At 39.6% G+C, this 24479-nt stretch overlaps 3 protein-coding genes across 5 annotated transcripts in view; all 3 read left to right on the top strand.

Moving 5' to 3' along the window:
• ripor1 (RHO family interacting cell polarization regulator 1) overlaps nt 1-5368 on the top strand; it is a 39298-nt gene extending 33930 nt beyond the window's left edge. For 2 of the 3 annotated variants that reach the window (XM_074678019.1, XM_074678021.1), the window contains one exon: nt 256-5368. In XM_074678019.1, coding sequence (XP_074534120.1) covers nt 256-353 — 98 coding nt within the window. In that variant the 3' untranslated portion in view covers nt 354-5368. Of the gene's footprint in view, nt 1-95 lie in introns of all 3 variants that reach the window. The other variant, XM_074678020.1, reaches the window with a different exon arrangement.
• Nucleotides 5369-6112: 744 nt separating this feature from the next.
• ctcf (CCCTC-binding factor (zinc finger protein)) lies at nt 6113-18861 on the top strand. The gene is made up of 16 exons (XM_074678022.1): nt 6113-6276; nt 11119-11299; nt 11414-11547; nt 11700-11819; nt 11911-12090; nt 12240-12452; nt 12540-12702; nt 13343-13513; nt 13605-13738; nt 13891-14011; nt 14344-14493; nt 14587-14747; nt 14971-15153; nt 15239-15371; nt 15596-15832; nt 16072-18861. Exons 2-16 carry the CDS (start codon nt 11131-11133, stop codon nt 16317-16319), a joined length of 2517 nt encoding a protein of 838 aa, XP_074534123.1. The 5' UTR covers nt 6113-6276; nt 11119-11130; the 3' UTR covers nt 16320-18861.
• A 2324-nt stretch (nt 18862-21185) lies between these two features.
• Nucleotides 21186-24479, top strand: part of carmil2 (capping protein regulator and myosin 1 linker 2) — a 56190-nt gene continuing 52896 nt past the window's right edge. The window contains exons 1-5 of the mRNA XM_074678149.1: nt 21186-21213; nt 21709-21809; nt 22239-22289; nt 22453-22512; nt 22706-22827. Of these exons, the coding sequence (XP_074534250.1) occupies nt 21186-21213; nt 21709-21809; nt 22239-22289; nt 22453-22512; nt 22706-22827 (362 nt within the window). The remainder of the gene's footprint in view (nt 21214-21708; nt 21810-22238; nt 22290-22452; nt 22513-22705; nt 22828-24479) is intronic.

Consider the following 24479-nt stretch of genomic DNA (forward strand, 5'->3'; position numbering starts at 1 on the left):
TCAGTGGATATGACAATGGAAAAAAAATCTCTTTACGTCTCTTTATAACTTTCTTCTTTTATCCCATTCACCCATTCATATTTTTGTGACTCCAGAGGACAACTGAGAAGGAAAAATAGAAAATACTTGTTCCATTTTGTTTGCTCTTTGGTTTGTCCATCATGAAAGTCTTTGGAGAGCATTCATTCATTCACTCATTCATTGTCATATTTATTTTCCCATCTTTATTGTTCTTCCATCCGTTGTGTTGAGCAGGCGAGGAGGGGAAGATGGCCCACAGACACGTGGAGACGTCTCAGGACAGTTTACCCAGACTCTTCGCTCCAGGAAGCATGGCCAGCACAGCTTTCTGACATAACACACACACACAGTCACACACAGACACTGCGTGGGGACAGAGCCACTGAGTCAGCAGCACACTTAAAATGTTGTGCTTTGACACGTGTAATTAAAGAGCAGTGCTGTTGTTCTGCCCTCTCATACCACTAAAGCCATGGTTCATAAACTGTCCGATGGGTTTCCTCCATACAGAAACAACAGACAGCAACAGTAATACAAGGTACCTCTGATTTTAAATATTTTAAAACTGAGCCAAATTTTACTGTTTGGATTTCTAAATGACTAATTGGTCTTAAAATTGTGTTTTAGATTGTTTCAGCTGTCAGATGTGAAACAGGCCAAAGTTTGTTTACCTAAAGTGTTTATTAAAACATAGACTTTTTTTGTCACAGCTCTTAACATTAATATTGTGAGAGTCACCTGACTTTAAAATTAACAAAGGTAAACTGGTTGAGTCTGCACTTTACCGGAAGCTCCTGTTTTTCTGAGAAGCAGCTTTACCATTTAATCAAAGGAGTCTGGGCTCTTTTCGTTTCAGAGTTACATCACAGTCATGAAACCCCGTTTCACAGCTGCTGACTGAAGCAATCCATCGAATTAGGAATCTAAAACATTTTTACCTCTTAGTCATTTAGAAGAAAGAGTAAAACTTGGCCCAGGTTTAAACAAACAGGATTCATTTTAAACACTGGAAAAACATTTCCCATCAATAAGCTACAAACTCATATTTATCAACCTGTGCACACAAATCAGATGATCTTAAAGAAGAATGTACAATATGAGCAGGCTGTGGTAAAAAAAAAAAAAAGAGGGAGGAGAAGAAGGATGGTGTGGACACTGAAGGAGAAGAAGGACTGGGAGGACATGTCTGTGACAGATTACAGGACTGTCTCCTAGATGATGACACTGTCCATTTCTGGCGTGAAAGCTATGTAAAGTTGTATTGTTAAATAATTTCAGCTTAACAGCCAATCAAGTGCCCAAAATGTACAAATGTTAAGTTTCTTGTATTTAAATTATTTTCTTACTTTTACACTTCATGGTTTTGAATGGCTAACAGTGAACCAGTGAGCAGACACAAAGTAAACACTCCCCTCATAAAATGTAATGCTACTGTTCACATTTTGTGACAGTGCTTTCCATAAAGGCCACTCTATTATTCAGTTATGGCTGCAGTGGGGTTTTGAACAGTCCACTGCAGAGAGATGTCTTTTCTGTGATGTGATATACCTGACATCCAGCTCTGGCTTTACGATACCGACTTCAACCTTTCACTCTCCTCAGAAATTAGTGCTTAATCTTACGTTAAATCTGTTCCCATGTGGGCCAAACTAATGATTTGTTTTATTGTTATTATGATGGGATTTTTTGACTTCGTATTTAAATTTTTGATTTCGTTGCATGGTGAACAAACAGGTTGAACATTTGAACTTATTCAAATCTGAAGAACATCATAAACCATGCTGAGCTGCACTTCATGTATGTTTTCATCACAGAATGAGCATCAAAATTATTTGTTTAACAGTTTTATGTGATGAAGCCAGGTGTGGTAACAGAGCACGCTGGGTTTCACTCTCATTCAGGTGGGGTGCGGATGCAGGAGGGGAACCCTGTGAGAAGCTGAAGATTCAAACAGCTGCCGTCAACGATACACTGACATACAGAACTGATACCAAACCTGCCACTGGCTTATTTACTGTGAAGTGTTTTCCAAAGTAACATCTGCCTCAAAGGCCTTTATGTCAAGTGTTGGTCATACAGATTTAAAAGAAGGCAAAGTATAACTTACGCTGTAGATCAGTTTAAAGGTTACAGAGAACTTAAGTCGCTTCTGCTCAGAGAATGGTTTGAATTCTGTGCCATTACTTTACTGCAATCATGGAAATTCATACAACATGACTATGCCACTGGAGTTTATTATTATTTTCTGACTGTAAAGTGTTTTATCAAAGTTTTAATTTGTAAATGTATTCTATGTTTTATGAGATGAATTATTACTGTCACATTGATTAGTTTCAGTTTGATGAGCTGATTCACTGAACAACACTACTCTCTGTACCACTGACATGTCTGCTGTAAATGAGGGGCATTATACTCAAAATCACTGAAAATTTGCTTAATCGTGAAAAACTGCTGCTGTGACAACAGATCACTGATTATAGACCAGTCTGTCTATCCAGGTCTGGAAATGAGTTTCTTCTAGAAATCAGTAGTTTGATCCTCTAAACCTTTCGGGCTTGTCGAGAGAATAAGAAATTTGTTTTTCTTCGTTGTTTTGTTGTATAAGTTTTGGAAGTCTTATACATTAAGACAGAGATTATATAATACAAGTGGACTGAATTTCCAGCAAACTGGCTCCAGATGTGGAGTCATGAATTATTTAAAGGTAATACCAGTGTCTCCACAGAGCTGCTGACTGTTTTCCAAAGGACGCACATTGCCTTCACTGATGTAAAAACAAAGATAACATTTTGTTATTATTTGCGCCATCATGGTCATGCATCAATCTTACTGATCAACTGAAAGACATATAGTTCTAAAAGAAGCCATTGGCATTACAGTCAGTTTTTCTTACAACTATTTTTAATTATAAGTTTTCATATTTAATTTTTTAACCTATACTTAAGCCATAATCTGGATTTTTTTTTTGAGTTGAGTTGAGTTGAGTTGAGTGAGTTCATTATTTCTACAGATGAGCCTTGGGGGGCAGGCACAAATGGAAAAAAAAGTCAGTTTAAGTGAAAATAAATTAGAGGATTTTTTTATTATTTAAATGCTAATTTGTTGGAATATTTAACTTTATTCTGAAAAGATAATTATTAAAAATCCTCTTTATGTTATATTATGAGTTTCTATTTTTAAGTAAAAACATTCCCACAATGAACTGTTGGTATGTACTTGATAGTGACACTGTACTTGATCAGAGTACATGAAACTGCATTGCTGTGGAAATAGCCAGCATCTACCCTTTTTTTTTTTAGAAAAAGGATGTAAAACATTGTCACAAAAAAAAACACGTATCAGACATTTTCCCCCGTCAATGAAATGCTGAACTGTCCAGCTCCACTGACCACAGATGTTTCTGCTTTTGTAAGACTCAGAGACATTACTGATGGTCATGTTGACTCTGCCCTTTCATTTCCTGAGCTCTATTACTGTAAGGTCATCTCTGCTCAATAACAGTTAATCACCAGTCCTCTGACAGCACTGTATAGAAATGTTCTTCAATCTCAGTCTGTAGACTGGTAAAATGATGGAAACAAATGGGATATAGTTAACCATGAGGCTCCAGGGATGATAGTTCTGCTTAACAACTTCACTTTCTCTGTTACAACAGCAGCATAATCAGCTCATTCTGGCAATTTATACAAAACCAACACCTGCTAAACTGAATAATTTATGTGGAGAGGGGACCTGGCCACTCCGCAGTTAGGAGTTGGTTCATGCACTCATTATTTGGAGTATTGATGAAGGCATCTTGGCGGCCACCCTCTTGTTCTGATTAAGTCAGAAGTAAAGAGAAAAAAATGAATTAATTCACCTCTACCCAGTTTGACATGTTGCCATGATAGGAACTTAGCCACGGGTAGCGATCTGAAAAATTCACCACGTCTTTTCAGTTCTTTTCCCTAAATGGCATCACACTGCACAGAGAGGGACTTGAAAACAGCAACTGATAACTTAAAAACAAATCAACAATGCAGACTTGAGCATGCCCTTCACTTCTGAAGCCAAGTTGACTTTTAGTCTTCAGCCTGTAGTCAATTCTAATGCATTCCCTTTTGCTTTGCATCTGTTTCTGAAAGGCAAATGTTAGCATGCTAACATGCAAAACAGTTATACTAAATACTAAACATCTGCATGTAAACCTTGTCATTACAAACATGTTAGCATGCTGATGTTAGCATTAAACCACACTTTTGTATATTATTATGGTAGCCCCAAGGCTGGCATGGCTGTAGACTGTTTATTTTCAGTAATCTGAGTTACTAAACACTTACCACAGTTGTTTTTCTGTTTTTGTGACAACAGTGTCTTCCAACATTGCTCAAAAGTGTACCTGTTTAAGATTAACAGCAAATGATTATAGTTGTACTTTACTTTTTTTGTTTTTATTTTTATTTTTTTACATGCAAAAATCTCAAAACAGTGGTTGCAATGCTCATCGTGCCAAGCATTTTCTGCCCTTTGATGGTCTTGGATGTTCATGTTAACACTAACCTGTGTTGAAAATGTACTTCTGAAAGACTGCAATGGAAAACAAAACTGTTGTAACTGTGTTTTCAAAAGATGTAGGAACATGTACAGAGGATTAAGATGGTGATTAAAAAAATATTTCTGAGTCATGAGGAAAAGCTCATTTTGAACAAAAGTCAACTTTTAACCTGAAAAAAATAAAGTCTAAATGTATTTGTCCTGACCATTAAATCAGAACTTACTCTTTATGGATGAAACATGGATCAGAAATATTTTTCATAAAGCCATTTTCTTCTTCTTCAGGCAAAAGTGAATGTATAATGTCAAGATATGTCAGGATAAGGGATGATCAGACAAATTAGGTAGTTAAATATTAAGCTCAAGTTAAATGTTGAGTTCTGTGATACAAGATGAAGGATGCTAACAAGGCAGCAGTGTCAACTGGATCATAATGTAAAACTCTTGTCTCATGTGGGAACTCACTTTTTCTTTTAATAACGGCTATACTGTATTTGATTCTTTAGTTTATAGACAGCAAATTTGCAGCTAAACCTCTGCATTAGTTAAGCATCTAACAGTGTTAAAGTGCCTCAAGGTTTGTAACATAGTAACAAAGATGCAATAAAACATAGATGAGATGCTTTATTTAAGAATGAAGAGAGTGTGAAGCAGTGGAAAAACCACTGCAGCACAGTATATTTTTTTCCACAATCTTGATCAACTGTGCAGCATTTAAAACTAAATGTTCATTTCTTTTTTTTTCTCTGCAAAAATATATTTCCAGGAATCCTGGTGTCAAATATATGCAAACTATTAAATATGTTTAAAGATTGTTTCGTGTGTGTGTGTGTTTTATAATTTATTTTATTTTTTATTTTTGGGGGGGTTAGCTGAACTTGTACACACACACAGACACACACACAATACTACTATGTGCTGAAAGCTGTTAATTCAGTAAGGATAGCAGACTGTTTCACGTAATATTAAAATATCATAGTTTCACATACACTCAGTGTGGAGATCTCTGGTGTTTTTCAGAACACTAATGTGTGTCAAGACTTTGCTCCAAAAGGACACAGTATACTGTATGCTACATTCAGGGCTCATATGATATATATGAGTCATACTGAAGAGAGAGAATAAATTGATGGCCAAACGCAAGAGTACACAGTAATATCAGCTCAAAGCTATCAAGGGGCAGTGAAAAGAGAATTTTGCAGTCTCTTGCTTCTCTTTGTCGTTTTTGCTTTCCCTATTAGATTTTATTAATTCTTATTAATGTGACTTCAATCAAATCCTTAACATTTGACAGAAAAAAATCACATCATATGGTAAAATGTATCTTGAGCACTAGTTCAGACATTTAAAATTATTGTGCTCACTTAAACTATAGACTACGTTGTCTTGGGTTTATTTTCTGCCATAAAATTCATATCTCCGAGGGTCCACAAAGCAGTCCTCTTCCCAACATTGTGATAAATGGGCTTCACTGTATTCCAACGGGGCGCCCCTCCTGGCCAATCAGGGTGAGTGCAGCAGCTTCGACACCACCCCCCAGCGGTCGCACAGGCGCACTGAGCTGCCAACTGCCATTTTGTGGCAGAGGCTACTCTGCTAAAGCGGGAGAGGGATTAAAACAAACTGCGAAGAAGCCTGCATTTTTACCAGCCAGGTTAACTTTATAGTACAGACTCTCTGCTCTCGGCCAAGTTAAACGGGAGGAGAAACACCAAATAAGAGGTAAAGTATCACTACTTTTCTGACAAGGGGGAGTTTGCAGGATCTTTAATCGGCCTCTAGGTGTCACGATGGGGCTCTGGGTCCGGGCAACTCGTCGGAGAGTGTTTGTCTCCCTCTATCGTTATTGAAAACCCCGTCAAAATACGTTTAAAAACCGAAGTTTTCATAAATGTATCCGCAGTCCGTTGTGTTTTACGCCAAATCATGGAAATATCGTCAAAAATGAGTTACCAAAACTTCGATGATTTGGTTGGGGAATTTAGGCCAAGGCGTCCATTTTCTCGCTTCTTTGTTTCCCGTCTTTACAGCCTTGACGACATGGAAACTGGCGGGTTTAACTTACTGCTAACGCTAGCTTGTGTGCATAAATACGAGGCCAACGTCACAAAGCAGACAGGCCGTCACATACGATAACATAACTACGGCTAAATAAATGACATGAGATAATTTGGATAAACGTTAAAAAAAATACCGTTCATTTTCTCACGCGGTGTAACACCAAGTCAGACCTTTCCCCGATGGAGCAGCTAACGGTAGCATTTAACGCTAGCCGTGCTTGCTTTGACAGAAAGGCCCTTCCCCACCCAACTGCGCTCTTTCGCGTTACTCTTGAAAATAACTGAACGATAACCACCGCTCTCGTTTGTTGTCGTGCTTTATTTAGCTGCACACAGTTTTTTAAACGTACTTTCCCCAGGTCTGACTCAGTTACAGTAGCAACGTTTGCGACGACTCTGCGCGTCCAGGCCGATGCTAAACGTGAGTGTCGAAGCATTCGCAGTAAAACGATCCTCCACAATCACGGTGGCCACTGGTTCACCAATACTAAATACACGCTTTGGGGTATCCAAAAATCAGCCATCTTCAATCGAAGAGAAACGCATTTGTCTTCTTTTTGTCTGTCATCGCTCCGTGGTCAGTAAAAGCAGGTGTTGTTGCACCCTTCGCCCGCTTGTCTCTTATTCTAAGCCCACCTAGAGCATCATAGCCACAGATATATATTATAGCAGAGAGCTCCCTCTACGATTCGGCTTGGAGAGCTACAAAAATACCGCTGTCTAACTGCTGTGCGAGAGGCAACAGCTGCCCGTCTCGTTGCTTTGTATCAGTACTTAGTCGAGGATATTTTATTGTAAATCAAATATGTTGAGGCCTTAATTACAGCCTCCCTGTCTCCTACATGTTTGTCAACATCAACATAAGACAGCAATCCGGCAAATGTTTGATGCTGAACCTGAAATAATCACGTAGCTGTCACTCTCAGTGACAATGATCAAAGACTGAGATCGTTAAGACCAGAGTAGATCTCTGAGTGAGTTGAGTGATGTTCAAAGACTTTTATACATAATGCGAGGTACAAAATCCGTTAATCTCATTGGTTCTTAATGTTGATTTGAATTAAAAAAAGCACCATCCAATATAAATAAGAGTCTTAAGTTTTCATTTGCAAAGCATATATATATATATTAATTCTGTACATAATGAATTTGAAGAGTTCTCAGAAAGAATTGCAGGTAATATACAATCACCAGTCTATTCTTTAAAATAAGATATTCTGTCAAGCATCTCATTACCGACGAGTTGTTTTAAAATATTTTCATTTTCTGCTTAAAAAATCAATTTGACACCGCTGTAGGATTCCACTTTTTAAAGAGGTAATGTTTATCGGACAAAAGAGACAAACTATAAGCGCTTTTCATGAAGTTACGAACAGACACTATCATTTAAATGTGGAATTACTTTTAATTTAAACATTACTTAGGCCTGTTAGCATGTAAGACTCATGTGTTGCATCTTTATAGTCAGTAATATGTTGATATTTTTTTGTCTTTCATATTTGATCAATTTTACTGCATTAGTTCCGACCCAAGCTAATTAAGTGTAATTATTTAATCACTACATTATTGAGCTTTGAACACTGCCCACACTCAACATTACAAATGCATCTGTTTGGGCCAGAAATGGCAAGTTATACAAGGATTTAATTCACGAAATGCGATCAATTGATTGTCGTTGTCTCACCTAGAAAGCTGGTACAATACGACTAAAACAAAGTGGTGAATAGAAAGGGAAGCACTGACGTGCCTTTAAGAGTGAAAGTGGTCCCATAACACTCCTCTGCTCCCCCTCTCCCCTCCTCCAGGTTGAAAGTCAGGTCACAGCCTGAATCCTCAGGTGAGCAGACAAGTCTTTAACACAACACTTGACATTAGGAGAAAGATGAGGCTGTCCCGGCTCTTGTGTCAGCACATGGAAGAGCGTAACCTGTCCCTCTTCCCCCCTTCAGCTCAGCAGGGTCAGTGAGGTAGCAGACATCTGAATCAGCAAAGCTCAGGGTTTTCAGCAGCAATCACAACCAGACTGCACCCCAGGCTCCAGAAATCATGATACGAGTCGATTACTCTTTACTGTTCCAGGTAACATAGTGTTAAGTGGCAACTGTGGTAAAACAACGGGTTGTTTGAATGTGCTACAGACTAGGGATGGAACGGTTCACAAAATCCACAGTTCGGTTCTTAGCACGGTTTTGTGGTCACAATTTTTGGTTCAGTTTGGTGTTCATTGTTGTTGTTTTTAACACCTTTAACATATTATTTTTTATCAATAATCTCATGTATCATCATGAAACCCTGAAAGAATAAGGCTGTTTCCCATTTCACACATCACTAAAGCTGAGTGAAACATTGCTAGTTTCAACATGCCAACTCTTCAGGAAGGAAAGTCACTATTGGCTGTCCCAGAAGTCACTATAAGTCACTAAATGATGCTAGGGTCTCATTTGCATAATTATCCATTTGCATGCCATTGTCATTGACTTCGTAGTGGAAGAGACAGAAAGCAGGTAAAACACGACATCAGAAATATGTTTGGAACTACAAATTAACTTTCTTCTGTCCATTCTTGTTTTTTTATGTCTAAATATCAACCACCCTCCTTCATCTGGGCTGGGGATCAGCAGAAGTGACCACAATGAGACACACACTTGCGTGATTTTACCTGCTGCGAATGAGGGCTGTCTCAGTAGCCACGGTTACATGAGGAGTTTTTCGTCTTTCCGAATGGAATCTTTCTGAATGACTTTTCCGAAAACAATCGTATACATGGAAAGGAATATTCCAATCTCTGGTCTACAGGCGCCGCTATAATCAAACAGAATAGTCAATGGGGCATGCGCAGAAAAACGTAAACATCACATGATTTATCAAAGACAAAGGACAACAGTTTTTTTTTTTTATCACAGTGTTGCAATACTCCTTATTGCAAGTGTCAGTCCAGTCTTGAAATTATGTTTAGTTCTTCAAAGTTTGGACCAAAAACAAACTTTCCTCCAGTGCTGACTGCTCGCCGCCATTTTTAGAATTGAGGAACGTCTATAGTTGCGTCTTACGTCATATCTGTGCATGTGCTGAAAGAACGCACCCTGACAACTTTCCGTCTGAGTGGATACATGATACCTCAATCGGTTTGGGGAAAGGAATATTCCACCCCTGTGAAACAGATTAAATGTCCAATCGGATTGGCGCTTTTCTTTCGGAATGAGGTGTATACAAAGGTTAAATTCTTTCCGTTTGAGCAAATAAACCGAATGCAAGCAGAATATTTGGGTCCATGTATACGTGGCTAGTGTTTTGGATAGGGGAGGGGCTCACGATGGCACATGCTGCTCATTGAGGAAATCTCGTCAGACTTCAAACTCCAGAAAAGTCGCAAGAATTAGAAAAAACAGAAGGGTCTGAAAAGTCATTAATAGTTGGTAACACTCAATCATGGTTTTATCCTCCACTTTCTTCATGCCGTTATCAGAGCTCACACTGAATCTAAAGTGCTCCCAGACAGCAGAACAACTCAGTGCTACAGGTACACCCTCTGACTCCGTCTTCTCTGCTCGTCATGTAAACAACACACACGCCTCCCCACAACTGTTCTGCTGTACTCTTTCACCTCGCGTCGCACGTGCATATGATCAGAGCTACACACTCGCTTCAAACTGGGCCGTAAAATGTAGAAAAAAGAAACACATCACAAACCGAACAGAGCACACGCTCCGGACCGAGTGAGGAAAAACAAACGGTTCAGGTTTTTCATAAACCGTTCCATCCCTACTACAGACATGTCTGTGTGACTTGAGTCTCAGGTTAAAGTCAGCAGTGGACTGGGGACTTAACTTTATATTAATTTAGCTTGTTAGCTTTTTTTGTACATGTTCGGAGTCCCAAGAGACACTCGCTTTAATCAGTGCACATATATCTGTCTGACTTTAAAAGGTCAGTGGTGCTGACTCCATTTTTTAAATGGAACTCAAGGTCTTCTTGACAGAAAGCAAACATTTATTTTTCTACTGAATTAGCAGTTGTAAATGTTTTAATGGATTATGTTTGTTTATCAGTTGACTTTAGTTTTTATTTGCAAAACAGAAAAATACATACAGGTTAATTAAATACTGGTATAAGACTCTGCTCATTATTTGGAGGTTTATTGGAGCTCTGATTTAATATTTATCAAACCTGCGTAATGAAAGCTCAGTCGTTCTCTCAGACCAGAGGAAACAACACCAGAGCAGGTGTCTTTGTCATTTCTTGGGATTTAGAGTTTAGTACTGTAATGTTGCGTGCAGCAGTCAGGAGGTGTCAAACATCCAACATCTACAGACTCCACTGAAGGAGCTTCTCCAACTTTTTTTCTGTCTGAATCTTAATCTTTTATTTGTTTCTGATTTTTGTTTTGATGTCAGTATTTGGTTTAAATCTGCTCCGTCACAACAAAAATGCAGTGTGCCCCTGAACAAGCCTGATGCTAATCATGGTGACTGTGTGATAAAATTTTTTCTTAACCACATTCCAGATCCTGCCCAGCATGGACGGAGGGCCAACAGAGGGTGTAGGGGTGGTGGAGGTCCCTGCCAAAGACTTTCCCTCCATCCAGGCTGTTCACAGTCAGGATGCCATGGTGGCTGACCTCCTCCAGCAGGCTGCAGAGGCCGGGGGTGTGGTGGAGGGACAGGCTGGAGTTGTCCTCGAGCAAGGTTTTTATCTTCACTTGATTTGAAGAAAAAAAAAAGAAAACGTAGCATTTAGGTGTATATTTTAGGAAGACGCATGTGTATCAAAATCTTTAACTCTCTGCATTGTTTGTTCAGGTCATGGAGATGGAATCCAGGCCCAGCAGCAGCTGATGGAAGCAGGGGTGGGTGTTGGTGTTGAAGGTGGAGCAGGGGTTGAAATGATGGTTATGGACTCCCTGGATCCCACCTTGTTACAAATGAAGACAGAGGTAATTCATCATCACAGACCCTCTGACCCATTTGTTGTGCTGTGCAGGCTTTGCAGCTAGAATGAAGTAGTTCTGTTTATTAAAACCAACAAATCAGCTACAGCCAGGTGTGTTTAGGGTGATCAGGATGTTAAAGTGAAGCTACTTTTCAGGTGATCGACGCCACCGTGGGGGGATCAACAGCTACAGTGGGTGTTGTTGGCGGAGTCGCTGGCGCTGCTCACCAGGCAACTGTAACAACAGTGGACCAGACACAGATCATCACACTACAGGTTCATACTTTTTACCCCATGGTCCAAGCCTGGCTCAGTGACACCCTGTAGTTGAAAACATGGTGACTTTAAAGCCTCTGTTTCTGCTCAGGTTGTAAACATGGAGGAACAGGCAGCTCTGGGTTTAGGAGAGCTCCAGCTGGTTCAGGTGCCTGTTTCTGCCACTACAGTTGAAGCTCTTCAGCAAGGCACTTTTGTAGATACCACTGCTATGCCAAAGGATGGAGACCCAGTCATCTGCCACACCCTGCCGCTGCCCGAAGGCTTTCAGGTACACTTATTAGTCACTTGAGGATGAATAGCTTAAATATTAATATTTTATTTTTGATTTTAGCTTTGTGAATTTCTACTTCAGAGAGCACTCTATAATTCTTCTGTAACGATCAATATTCACTAATCAGTGAAAACCCTGTTGTGCAGGTGGTGAAGGTTGGTGCCAATGGTGAGGTGGAGACTGTAGAGCAGGAGGAGGAGGGAGGAGTTGCCCATGCTGTGGAGATGGAAGATGAGGAGGTGGGCGGTCAGCTGCTGGAAGGAGAGGACGAGCCCATCCAGCCTCCAAACGAAGACCCAACCTGGGCAAAAGACCCAGACTATCAGCCTCCAACTGGAGCCGTCAAAAAGATCAAAAAGGTTGCTCTTTGTTGTCTACGGATGTGAAACAGTCTCTGTGATGAAACTGTATCAGTGATGAGGTCTAATCACTCACTGTATCTTTAGGGTAAAAAGAGCAGACTCCGCTACGCTGAAGGAGATAAGGACATGGATGTCAGTGTGTACGACTTTGAGGAGGAGCAGCAGGAGGGCCTCCTGTCTGAGGTCAACGCTGAGAAAGTGGTGGGCAACATGAAACCACCCAAACCTACCAAAATCAAGAAAAAAGGTGAGTCAGCCATCTTTGCTGGACTTTTGGCTTGAATGGAAACACATTGGTATTCAAAAGCTCCTGGGGTTGGACCTGGATTGCCTTCTTCTGGTCTGATCAGATATGGGAGATAGCTTGATTAGGTCAAAGTGACAACCTCCAACCTAAAGGAAAGAAGCTGATGTGAAAGTGGTAAAAGCTGCAGTTAATCTGGCTTCAGCCTGAGATAGGCTCAAGAAGTATCAGGAGCCACTTACACAGCAGTTTAAAAAAAGCATTTTTTTTCCCCCAGCAAAAATGAGCATATTTACAGCAGGAACGAAAAAGGACTTCCATTTGAGTATCTGATTTCTCTAACCAACCTAATGCGTTACTCACAAAGTAATACTGAAAGAATGAGCATGAGTGCTTGTATTAGGCAAAAGTATTTGTTCATTGTGTAAAGAACATGTTTGAGATAAGATGTAATGTGAAATGACTTAAGATTTAATTATTGAAGAAGTTCTGTTAAAGTGTGAGTCACTGAACGTTATGATTAAAGAAAAACACAAGAGAACTGTTGCTTTGCGTGTGTGAAGTGTTGGATCAGTTTGTACATCTTTGTTTCCGAGACAGTTGATGTTATTAAATATGAGACGGTGTCTTTATCGTGTTTCAGGAGTGAAGAAGACATTCCAGTGTGAGCTGTGCAGCTACACGTGTCCTCGGCGCTCCAACCTGGACAGACACATGAAGAGCCACACAGACGAGAGACCTCACAAGTGCCACCTGTGTGGAAGAGCCTTCAGGACGGTCACCTTGCTGAGGAACCATCTCAACACACACACCGGTACAAACTTACATACATGCTCACAACAAGACCAGAACAATATGAGAAGACATGCGTTCATTCATTTTTATTTTTGTTTGTTGTCTTCAAGGAACTCGCCCACACAAGTGCACAGACTGTGACATGGCTTTTGTGACAAGTGGAGAGCTGGTTCGCCATCGTCGCTACAAACACACACACGAGAAACCTTTCAAATGCTCCATGTGTGACTATGCGAGTGTGGAGGTAGGACATTTAAAAAGTTCACACAGATCTTGAACCAAATCTTCACCTTTCCCATAGAAGAAAATCCACAGCTTCACTGATCTTTAAATAATAATGATGCAGCGTTTTTCTAATTCTCAGTTTGACTGTATGTTTCTGTGAATTTTGTGCAGGTGAGCAAACTAAAGCGTCACATTCGTTCCCACACGGGTGAACGTCCATTCCAGTGCAGCCTCTGCAGCTACGCTAGCAGGGACACATACAAGCTGAAGAGACACATGAGGACACACTCAGGTACATGTGACCCTGAACCCTGAAACTGCTCTTTTACATTTGGAGAGCTGGACAGAAGATAGACTGATCTAACCACTCCTGTTATTGTACAACTAGGCAAAGTATGTTCTCATCTTGATGTTTATACTTTGTTTACATTAAAAAAAAAAATATTTACAGAAGAGGAAAATGTGCCAGAAAAAAGCAGATTGTGTTCACAAAAAACTTGTGTTTAAATTTCAGTCACAGAAAGAAAAATCTGTGTCCTGTTAGAACCTTTTTTAAATCATAGAAATGTCACAGGTACACGATGCATTGTAAGATTTAAATGGACGTTTCATTTTTCTTTTCAGGGGAGAAACCCTACGAGTGCTACATCTGCCACGCTCGCTTCACCCAGAGTGGAACAATGAAGATGCACATCCTGCAGAAACACACAGAAAACGTGGCTAAATTTCATTGCCCTCACTGTGACACAGTCATAGCACGCAAGAGTGACCTGGGTAACTCAAACAGAGCAATATCTTCTCATGGATCTGTCAGTTTGCTTTTCTTCGGGACTGAGCTCAACTGACGTGTCCGTCTCTGTTCTGCAGGTGTCCATCTCCGAAAGCAGCACTCATTTATAGAGACTGGAAAGAAGTGTCGTTACTGTGATGCAGTTTTTCATGAGCGCTATGCTCTGATCCAGCACCAGAAGTCACATAAGAATGAGAAAAGGTTCAAATGTGACATGTGTGACTACTGCTGCCGCCAGGTCAGTATGCACAAATATTTCTCTGCTGTACATGTGGGTCTCTAGCAGTAACATATGAGGGCTTTTATTTGAATGTGGGATCTGTAGGATGTGATCGGAAAGACAAAAATGTTTATTTCATGATGAGGAAGCCCCTTGAGATGAATCATCTTGTTTACAAGGGGTCTCAAAGCCATGGTTCTGACTTTGGTTTTAAAGTGGCACAACATGCTTTTCTGTCTAGGAGCGTCACATGGTGATGCATCGTCGCACGCACACAGGAGAAAAACCCTACGCCTGCAGCCAGTGTGAGAAAACCTTCAGACAGAAGCAGCTTCTTGATATGCACTTCAAGCGCTACCATGATCCCAACTTCGTCCCCACTGCTTTCGTCTGCCCCAAGTGTAGTAAGACGTTCACTCGCAGGGTAAGGACGCTTTTTGTTCTCTGTGATCTCTAACAGCAGGATGATTAGAGTATTAAACAGATTATTCAACTTTGTTTTTCTGCAGAACACCATGGCTCGCCACGCTGAGAACTGCAACGGGGAGATGGAGGAGACTGAGAATGGAGCTACAACCCCAAAGAAAGGAAGGAGAGGAAGAAAGAGGAAGATGAGGAGCAGGAGAGATGGAGAAGACAGTGGTGAGAATGCAGATTTTTGTATGCCATTGTAAACTTAGTTATTTGGTCTAATATGGAATTACAACTCTGGATTTTTACATGAACAATTAACTGGATCATGAAAAAAAACACTTGGTGTGTACTGAGTGAAATGATGTTAGGGGTTTCAGAACATCTTTGGGGGGGTGTAAGGAGTTTCTTTAAAGGAAGCAATAAGTATGCATGTCGTTCTGTGTGGCATTCAGATGAGGATCATGCTGAGCCAGAGGACGAAGAGGAAGGGGAAGGTGAGGAGGAAGCCTTACTGCTACAGGAAGAAGAGGAAGCAGAAATGGAACTGGACCAGGCCCCTGCTGCCATCCCAGTGCCAGCTCCAGATGAGCCACCAGTGAAGAGAAAACGAGGCAGACCCCCGAAGAACGCCCCAAAACCTCCAACACCCAGCAAATCTGTCAGAGTGGCTGCCAAGACGACTGCTGCCAGTAAAACATTTTATTATCATAGACCGTTTGATTGTGATTGTGATTTCTTTCATAGGCACTGTTGAACTCATTCAAAAACTGATCACAAGAAAACTGTGAATATGTTACTCATTGAACCAGATCTGGACCAGGATTGTGTTTAGATTGTGTTAAAACAGGTCTGAATCAAGATGAGCTGTCTCTGTTGAGAACAACTGAAGACTTATTCAGCACTAAAGTGTCTTTCTTTTGTCTTTTAGCTGCTGCCATCATCCAGGTGGAGGACGAGAGCACTGGAGCAGTGGAGAATATCATAGTGAAGAAGGAGGACAGCGACCCCTCCACGGCCACTACGCTGGAGGAGGGCGTGTCTCTTACCGTGGAGGGGGTGGGGCTTGATGGAGAGGCGGTAGAGACTGTGGAGCTGGCTGTGAATGAGGAAACAGCAGCCACTGCTGCCAACGGCGACCTGACACCAGAGATGATCCTTAGCATGATGGACCGGTGAACACGCCACGCAGACACACAGTCAGACTTTGAGTCCAGTCGGAAAACACACACACACCAACATTTCCAAGTCTTTGGCCTTCACCTGATGCCCCACATGGCAGCAAGTTACTGCAAAACTAACCATGCGCAAAGAAGGGAAGCCACATGTAAATACTTCCACACAGCAACTCTGCATCCATACATTTCAACATGCATTAAACACTCTGACACACACAGACACACACTTGTGTATTCTCCCTCATAAATGACAAATCTCATCTGAGCTAATGACAGATTTTCCTCTGCTCTTTAACGCTTGTTTCAGTTTGAATGTCTTCTAAAAGAATCATTGTGTATTTTGCTACTTGTTTCAACCCACAGCCACTTCCTGTGTCAGTCCCCGCCCACACACTCTGCAGCTAATGTTCCTCTCCTCTCTGCTCTGCCAGAAGGAGACACTATAATATCTACCTTCACGTTTGACTTTGAGTTCCTGCTTGCTCTTCTTGCAACTACTTGACTTTGCTCATGAAGCCTTCATATGTGTGTATATATAGAAAATGTAGTAAATGCTAATGAGGTGTAGTATATGGTACCTGCTCTCAGTCATATGACCTGCTTGGTTTTCTTGCCTGTTAACACACGGACATTGTTACAATTTACTATTTTTTTTTCATGGAGGATTCTTTACGGTATGGCTCATGTAGATGTGCTCAGATTAACTGGAGTCAGTTTTGACTTTAATCGTTAAACACACAACCTTGTCCTGACTCAAAGTCAGGCAGCTTGTTCAGACTAAATGATCGTTTCGTTTCCCATCACCAAGATGGTTATAATGATGTCATATTTCCTGTTTTCTCCGATTAATCACTGTTCAGAAGTATACTGTATGACTCTGATAGCTGATGTTCTTGCTGCCAGTTGATCGTTCTCCATCACATAAACTGATCAATCCCTGCCAATAAGGGAATCCTTGCAGATCCACCTCAGTAGATAAAATCTTTGAACTACAGTTTTGATTTTTGACATTCCTTCTGTTTAAACCACAGGGTTAATGTGGTATTTTGAAACTTGGGCCCTGTTCATACTTACTTCAGGGTGTAAAATCTTTCAAAATTCTTCAACAGATGGCTTCAGCTGAGAGCCGTGGAGCAGGTTGTGGTGGACTGTAAACAAATCAAAGTATATCCACTAAAAGAGTTGATGTTTGTCAGTATGAGGCTCACATTCATTTTCTGACAGTATCGCCCCTACAGAGAATGACTGCTTCGTTAGAGTGAGATCCTTTTATCTTTAAACAGCTTTAACATTGTACCTTCACCTTCTTACTGCAGCCACAGCTCATCCATAGCGTTACCAAACCATCCCTCTGAGGATTCATTTCGCAGTCTTGACAGCTTGTTTAAGGTCTGAACAAATCCTCCCCACTAGTTTTGTTTTCTTTATTGTAAAAATGAGTTGTTATGGACCCCAAAATTTGTTTAAAAAAGATATAGATAAAATCAGTGGGCTGTGGGGGAAAACACTTGAAAGCTCTTTGAAATCAGCAGTATCAAAGACTGCGCTTCTCACTTTTGTGAGCTTTTTAATGTTTTTAATGCCTGGTTTGAAGACATGTTGGATCAAACACATGATGAGGTTTACATGTCTATGCTAAACATCCCAGTGCCACAACAGATACTCTCTCAGTCAACGTTCTTTATTCCCACTCATAAGCCCCTCTCAACCATCAATCTCAACCTCCAGCATCACCCAGGCTGCTTCCTGATGCCATCACCGTGTGTGTCTCTGCTCTGATGCCGTTTAATATGTCTTAAATCAGGCCCTCTTGGAGTTTCCTGCTCTGGGGCTGCCCCAGTCTGGCTTGATTTGCTTGTGCCCCAAAGGTGTGAGGAGAGTTTTACCTTAATGATTGCTGAAGGAAAGTTTTAGCTATTATGCTCGTTTTCGAACTGGCTTTTAATTTTTATTTGAAGGATGTCAGGTGTGTGTGTTCTGCTCTGTGTAATACATCTTATTTGATAATCAAGATCAGCTCTGAGAGAAACAAAAAGGAAATTTCTCTGTTCAAGTGCAAAAATTCATTCTAGAGGACATTTTGGTCAAAAATCCATCAAAATCTCTAAAGTTTGACCTGATGATGATGTTTTCTTTCCTTTTATTTAAAACATTTTTTTTCCTTTTTTGTATTTAAACTTACAAATAAAATGAGACTCAGATTTGCTGTAAGAATCCCAAACAGGCCTTAAATAGGAACGTTTCTGTATCAAATTTTCCCTTTTTTTCACAAATGATTCAGAAATTTTAAATCTGTCAAACTGTAAAACAAGAAAATGTGTTATCAGTCTGCTGTTGTGGGCAAACTAAAGACAGGTGTTTGACTGCAGCAAAGTTTTTCTTTCTTTTTTTGCATCTCACTTGTTTGTTTCAAGAAGGTTTGAGAGAACAGTTCAAAGATTGTATGAGACATGACCCTGCTTTAAAATCAGGAGAACATTTGTCCTGTCCTTCATGAAAGTGACACACTGTACAGCTGATGAAAATAAAAACATCCTTATGAGCCCACAAATGTTGTTCGCAAACTGTTTGGTTTTTTTTTCTAACTGTAGGTATAAGCAACTAAAAAACATTTGATTTTACAGGTTAGAGCACAAAAGCCTTGCTCACTGAAGCTGGATGAAATGGGTAAGAAGCAAGTGTCAAAGGACTCTTGTAATTAATTATTGAAATATTTCTGGTAATTTTTCTTAAAACATGCTGCAGTTGTTTTGGGTTAAAATTTTGAGAAATATGTTATTTTAACTTATTTATAACACTTAGAGCACATCTGGTGCTGGCATGCTTAATGCTTCAACACACACTGTATTACACTGTTAACACAGGGGTCTGCACCCTGCAGCTCACTCTGGAGCCTAATGTGGCTCTTTGGCTCCTTTGCAGTGGCTCCTTGTAGCTTTTGAAAAATTTTGAAGTAAATTTTTTTTACTATTCTTACAGAGGGTATTGATGATTCAAGACATTAACACTAAATAAAATCATGTTTGACGTTTTGTTGAACTAAATATGTGTTAAGTCTTACAGTAAAGCCTGCCATCGCTGAACTCCACTTTCTACAACATCACCCCACCAACTTTCCATGCACCTGTGGTTAACCTCAAGTTTTATCGCCCTGGTAAGATAATTTAAGCTAGAGAAAGACAAAACTGTTGGAAAATTCAGATTTTGCTACTGTGTGGATGGATTCATTAAACTGTCTATGTGCCTGCTTAATATACATGCTTTATGTGTGGCAAGAAATTAGCAGAGAACGAAAAATTAAGAGTTGAGCAAAAACGTATGTTATCAAATTCAGATTCAAGTATTATTCAAAAATTTTGACATTTTTAAAAAATGTATTGAATTTCAAAATTGTTAGAAGTTGTTGCAAATATTTTGCTTTTTTAATCATTTTGCAATTTTATTTAATTAAAAAAAATTCACATTGTTTTCAACTTTATCCAAGATTCAAAAAAAAAAAAAAAAAAAAAAACTAAGACATCACGTGCGATCAAAAAAAAAAAGATAATTATTCACAAGATCATAACTATGTATAGTATTTCATATGCTTTATTGTCTTTATTGTGAAGATAAAGTAGATTTTGCGGCTCTGGAATGACTTCAATCCAGGTGAGCTGAGGTAAGCTGAGAAAAATGCTCCTTTCAAAGAAAACATTGCAGACCCCTGTGCAAACATGTATACTGTCTTATACTGAATTATACTGTTAACATGAACACAGTGTTACACTGTATCATACTGCATGTGTCACTTTAACTGGATGAAACGACGCCCTCTGGTGATGGGAATGGGTGAAACAGGCTAACACCATCTTTCCCTGCATTGCAGTGTTTACATCCGAAAACTAAGTTTCTGTTTGTCGTTAAGATCAGATATTGAACTTCAAGGTTCATCCTCTCATATGTTCATGTTTGCCGTCATTTGTACATAACCTGTGGCTTGCCTTCAAGTGGCTATGGTACTGTACCATTATTGGCTATTTTCCTCATCAGAAGCAGGCAAACATCAAGAGGCTTTGATGCATTTCAATTTTCCTTTAGTAAATGATTTAAATGAGAATTTTGACGAACTACCTGTAAAACTTTTAGAGTGATATCCCCACTGTTTAAGCTCCTTTAAAAGTACATAAGTTCATAACTTCTTTGTTTACATCAGTGGTGGAACTTAAAGTAGACATGACTAGAGGTCATTCAAAGGGTTGATGAATGCTTTGTCTATCTCTGTATGTTTTCACAAACAGTTCTTGATAAGTCACCCCTGCAGAAGTCAGGGCCCCTGATATTCCACCACCATTAGAGCCTTAACATCCCCCTGTGCATCATAATATCTTAACACATCTGTAACGGTAGACATTATTATGTGTCAAAGTGCAGATTTCCTGACTGTGGTGATTCTTACTGTGGGTGGTTAAGCGGTAAAGGGTTCCTGTCAGCTTGCTCTGCTCTATAAGTTCACTACAAAAGTGAGTCACCGCTTGGAACAGGATGTCGAAGTTTGAGAGTGAGAATGTGTGTACTAAAGCAAGAAAAGGTGAGTGCGTGTCTGTGTGTGTGTGTGTGTGTGTGTGTGTGTGTGTTCATACTCAAGTGGAAATGAAGGCTGATGAGCATCTGTTACAGAGAAAACCAGTGAATGCTCTTATTTGTACAAACATGTCAGGATGGATCCTCTAACTCTGTTTGTATGCACAGATAGGTCCATGTTCCTGTCACATTATTTTTCCTTTTAGATAATTATGAGCCGTGAGATTCTCTGGGGGAGCAGCAGATCACCACAGCCCGGCTCTGTGCAGATTTTAGACAATAGCAGCGTTTCACTGAAGCAGACAGGATGGACTCCGTTTCTCAGAACGTGCGGGGTAAGATGTTCTCATCTTCAGATTTACTCGTTAGTTATTCAGTGGCAGTTTAAGTTTTGAAAGAGCGTAGCTCTAAAACACCACACCACCAGTGACATGTAGCAGTGCCAAGGATGTTTGTGCAGAATCTAAAATTTCAGCTTTTACTTCAGCCCTGTTTAACATGTCATCCATATGAAGGTTAAAAGTTTTACCTGTTGTTTTATGGAGATTACAGCTGACCTGGACGTCCACAGACAAATACTTTTCACTGTAAAGCGTTCCCCACATTTTTATCCTTCTCTTTATTTTTTTTTTTTACTTTGCTTGGCTCAAGGTGAAAGCAACATCTATCGCGACTCTCAACAGTGTAAATGAAGTTGCATTTAAGAGATAGTTTCCCATGGTGACCCCTGAAAGACACAGTTAAACTCTTTAAACAGGAAGTGTCATTTTTAAGAATAATTACCAGAACACAGTGTTTGTGTTTCAATATCACTTTTTTTCCGTGAGCAGATCAGATCTCAGAGCTGCTGAAGCCTCACAGAGTCTGTCTGGTGACACCTGTTGTTCTGAGCTCCAGTCAGCCATGTGGGAGATCAGCCAACAGGTTTGTGGTGAGTGATGGACAAGATGTCCCCTGGTCTGTCAGGTCTTTATTCTACTATGATCATTTTTCCTTTTTTTAATTTTAAGGATATATATTATCTCTGAATGAAAAGGAATACAATATACGTATACACACTTAATCCCTCCTGTTGGGTTAGCACTTTATGTCCTGGTACATATAATTTTGTTACTTAAACCCACCATGTTTCTGCCTTACTGTACGTGTTTTCTTTTGAAGAGGAAAGTCGGTTTGAGTCCCAGATGTTGAACCTGTCATCATCAGATCTCTCATTAGATCAAATCTCCATTCAGCTGACCACCAAATAACCCAGGCATCCTGTCAACACTACATGAGCAGCAATATTTCACCTGCAGGGGGAGCTGTAGGTCTGTGAAAGAAAGTTAATCACCAGGGTTCTGTTTCTCTTCATGTTCAGGTGCTGGGTCTGTGGAGAGGTCACCTGGTTAATAACAAGCAACCTCTAAAGGTAAATCACAAACCAACAACACACATAAAAAAAAATAAAAAATAAAAAAACTGTTTGAAATTAATGGGTTTGATGTTTTTTGACCCATTAATGAGACGCAAGAATGGTTTTGTGAAGGAACCTCCAATCAAATGTTATAGAAATGTCCATGTCATGTATGCAGGTGGAGTGTACTTTCAGCTACCTGGAGATTTGCTCTATTAACATTCAGAGTAACACAGAGGTAAGTGCTTCATGATGGTCATTGAAGTGGTTTTCTATATCATATTTCAGTTTTCACTGAGTATATCACTTGATGCCATTTTAAAACAGAGAATAAGAAGTAACACTACATCACTGTGAGATTGAATCTATAAAGTGTTTCTGACTTAAAGGTAACAGTCATCATCACATCTAAAATATTGTTTGTGTTGCAGTTTGTGTTGGATATAGACCGGCAGGCTCTGTCTTTTAGTGTCCTGCATGCTGAGGATCTGGAGTCTATAGTCAGTCACATGACGACCTCGCTGAAGAGGATTTTCCCTGATTCCTCTCCTCTGTGAGTCTCTCTTCACCACCTGTTACACATCTAAGTGCACACTAATTAAGAAAAGCTGTTAGATGATACTCTGCACGCAGAGTCCTTGTAAACAATTACATGCTGACTCTGAGGGTTATTTGATTAATGTTCAGGTAAAAAAAAAAATACATTTTGAGCAACGTTAATATAGGTACTAGAAAATTTTTTTTGTTTTGTTTTGTTTTGTTTTGTTTTTTTATTATCCGTCAAATTTTCCTTTGTGGATTTATTAGCTAAAATTTCTTTTTCACATGAATCTCTGACATTACTTCGTCATCACAGTTTCATATTTCTGAGTCTGTTGACCAAATGTCCAAGTCTGTCTTACACTTTTATTCTCAAATACTGGATAGTGTCAGTAATTTTTACTTCCTTACTTTTTTTAGTGCTAATCAGCACATTTATAAATGGTATGATTGAATAACTTCTTTTGACTTATTAATATTTCTTTGCTTTGACTTGTAAGAAGTATTAGATATTTTTATACCTTTAATCACGATAAAAATGTATTTTTTTCCAGAAAATAGAGTTGTATACAACTGAAGACATAACTTTTGGTTAAAAAAAAAAAAAAAAGTATTTTCCATTTCCCCCTGTTGACACTGATGTATAAATTTAACGAGGTGAAATTGAAGGCATCACGTGAAAGCCTAAAAGAAACCTTTATTTAAAGATTTATGTCTGTACGTATAAGATGGCGTCGTGTCTAAAATTTGGGAAAATAAAAACAGGACTGCGGTTGGCCTGTGGGCAACGGCTCAAAGTGGTTTTGAAACTTGTCACCAAAGAAAATTTGCGGCCGCCATCTTTGTTTATTGGCGCGAGAATTCATTCTACGCGTCATGTTTGAACCAGGTGATGAAGTAGAGGAGGAAGAGCCTGACAGGTTAGCTAAATAACCCATCAGCGAACCATTGTGCTATCAAAGTAAGACAGTTACATTTCTAATTCATGATAACTATGGTGTTATTTTAAATGCTTATTTTGGCTAGTATGAATTTACACTTCAAGGTATCTTCTATATTCCAACAAAAAGTTTAAGGAAACATTTTAGTGTTTATTGTTTACAGTTTTAGCAATAGCCATGCCTGCTTAATTTTCATTCTTTTTTTCTTTCTTTACTAAAATGGGCAATGAGTTACAGGACGAAAATGGTGCCATGTAACAAGCCATGAAGCTAATAGTTGATACTATAAATGCTATAAGAAAGTTAGCCGACTAGTTATAGTCTGACTTGTCATGGTTTTAAGAAACACAAAAAGAGTGTCCCCAGGTGCAGACCAACTTAAACTTGAATTAAACCAAAATCCAGAAATAATGTAACAAACTCAAAAACAATTACACAGGGACCACACTGAAGCACAAGGAGAGCATGGCATGGGGATTTGAGAGGACAACAATTTGAGAAAACTGACAAAGACCTGAAGAAACATGGAGACTAAATAGACAAGGAGTAAATTAAAACAGATGTGGAACAGGACACAGGTAAAAATCATGAGTGCAATCACAAAAGGAGGGAAACACACAAAGTCTTGAGGAAGAACTAAAACAGAAACACAGGGATCAAGAACTCCATAATAAACAGGAAACACCAAGGAAAACACACAAGAAACACTAAAGATACTTAGGGA

This window comes from Halichoeres trimaculatus, unplaced genomic scaffold (assembly GCF_033239565.1).
Source record: "Halichoeres trimaculatus isolate MK-OKI-2021-1 unplaced genomic scaffold, fHalTri1.1 fHalTri1_scaffold_10, whole genome shotgun sequence".
Taxonomy (NCBI): Eukaryota; Metazoa; Chordata; class Actinopteri; order Labriformes; family Labridae; genus Halichoeres; species Halichoeres trimaculatus.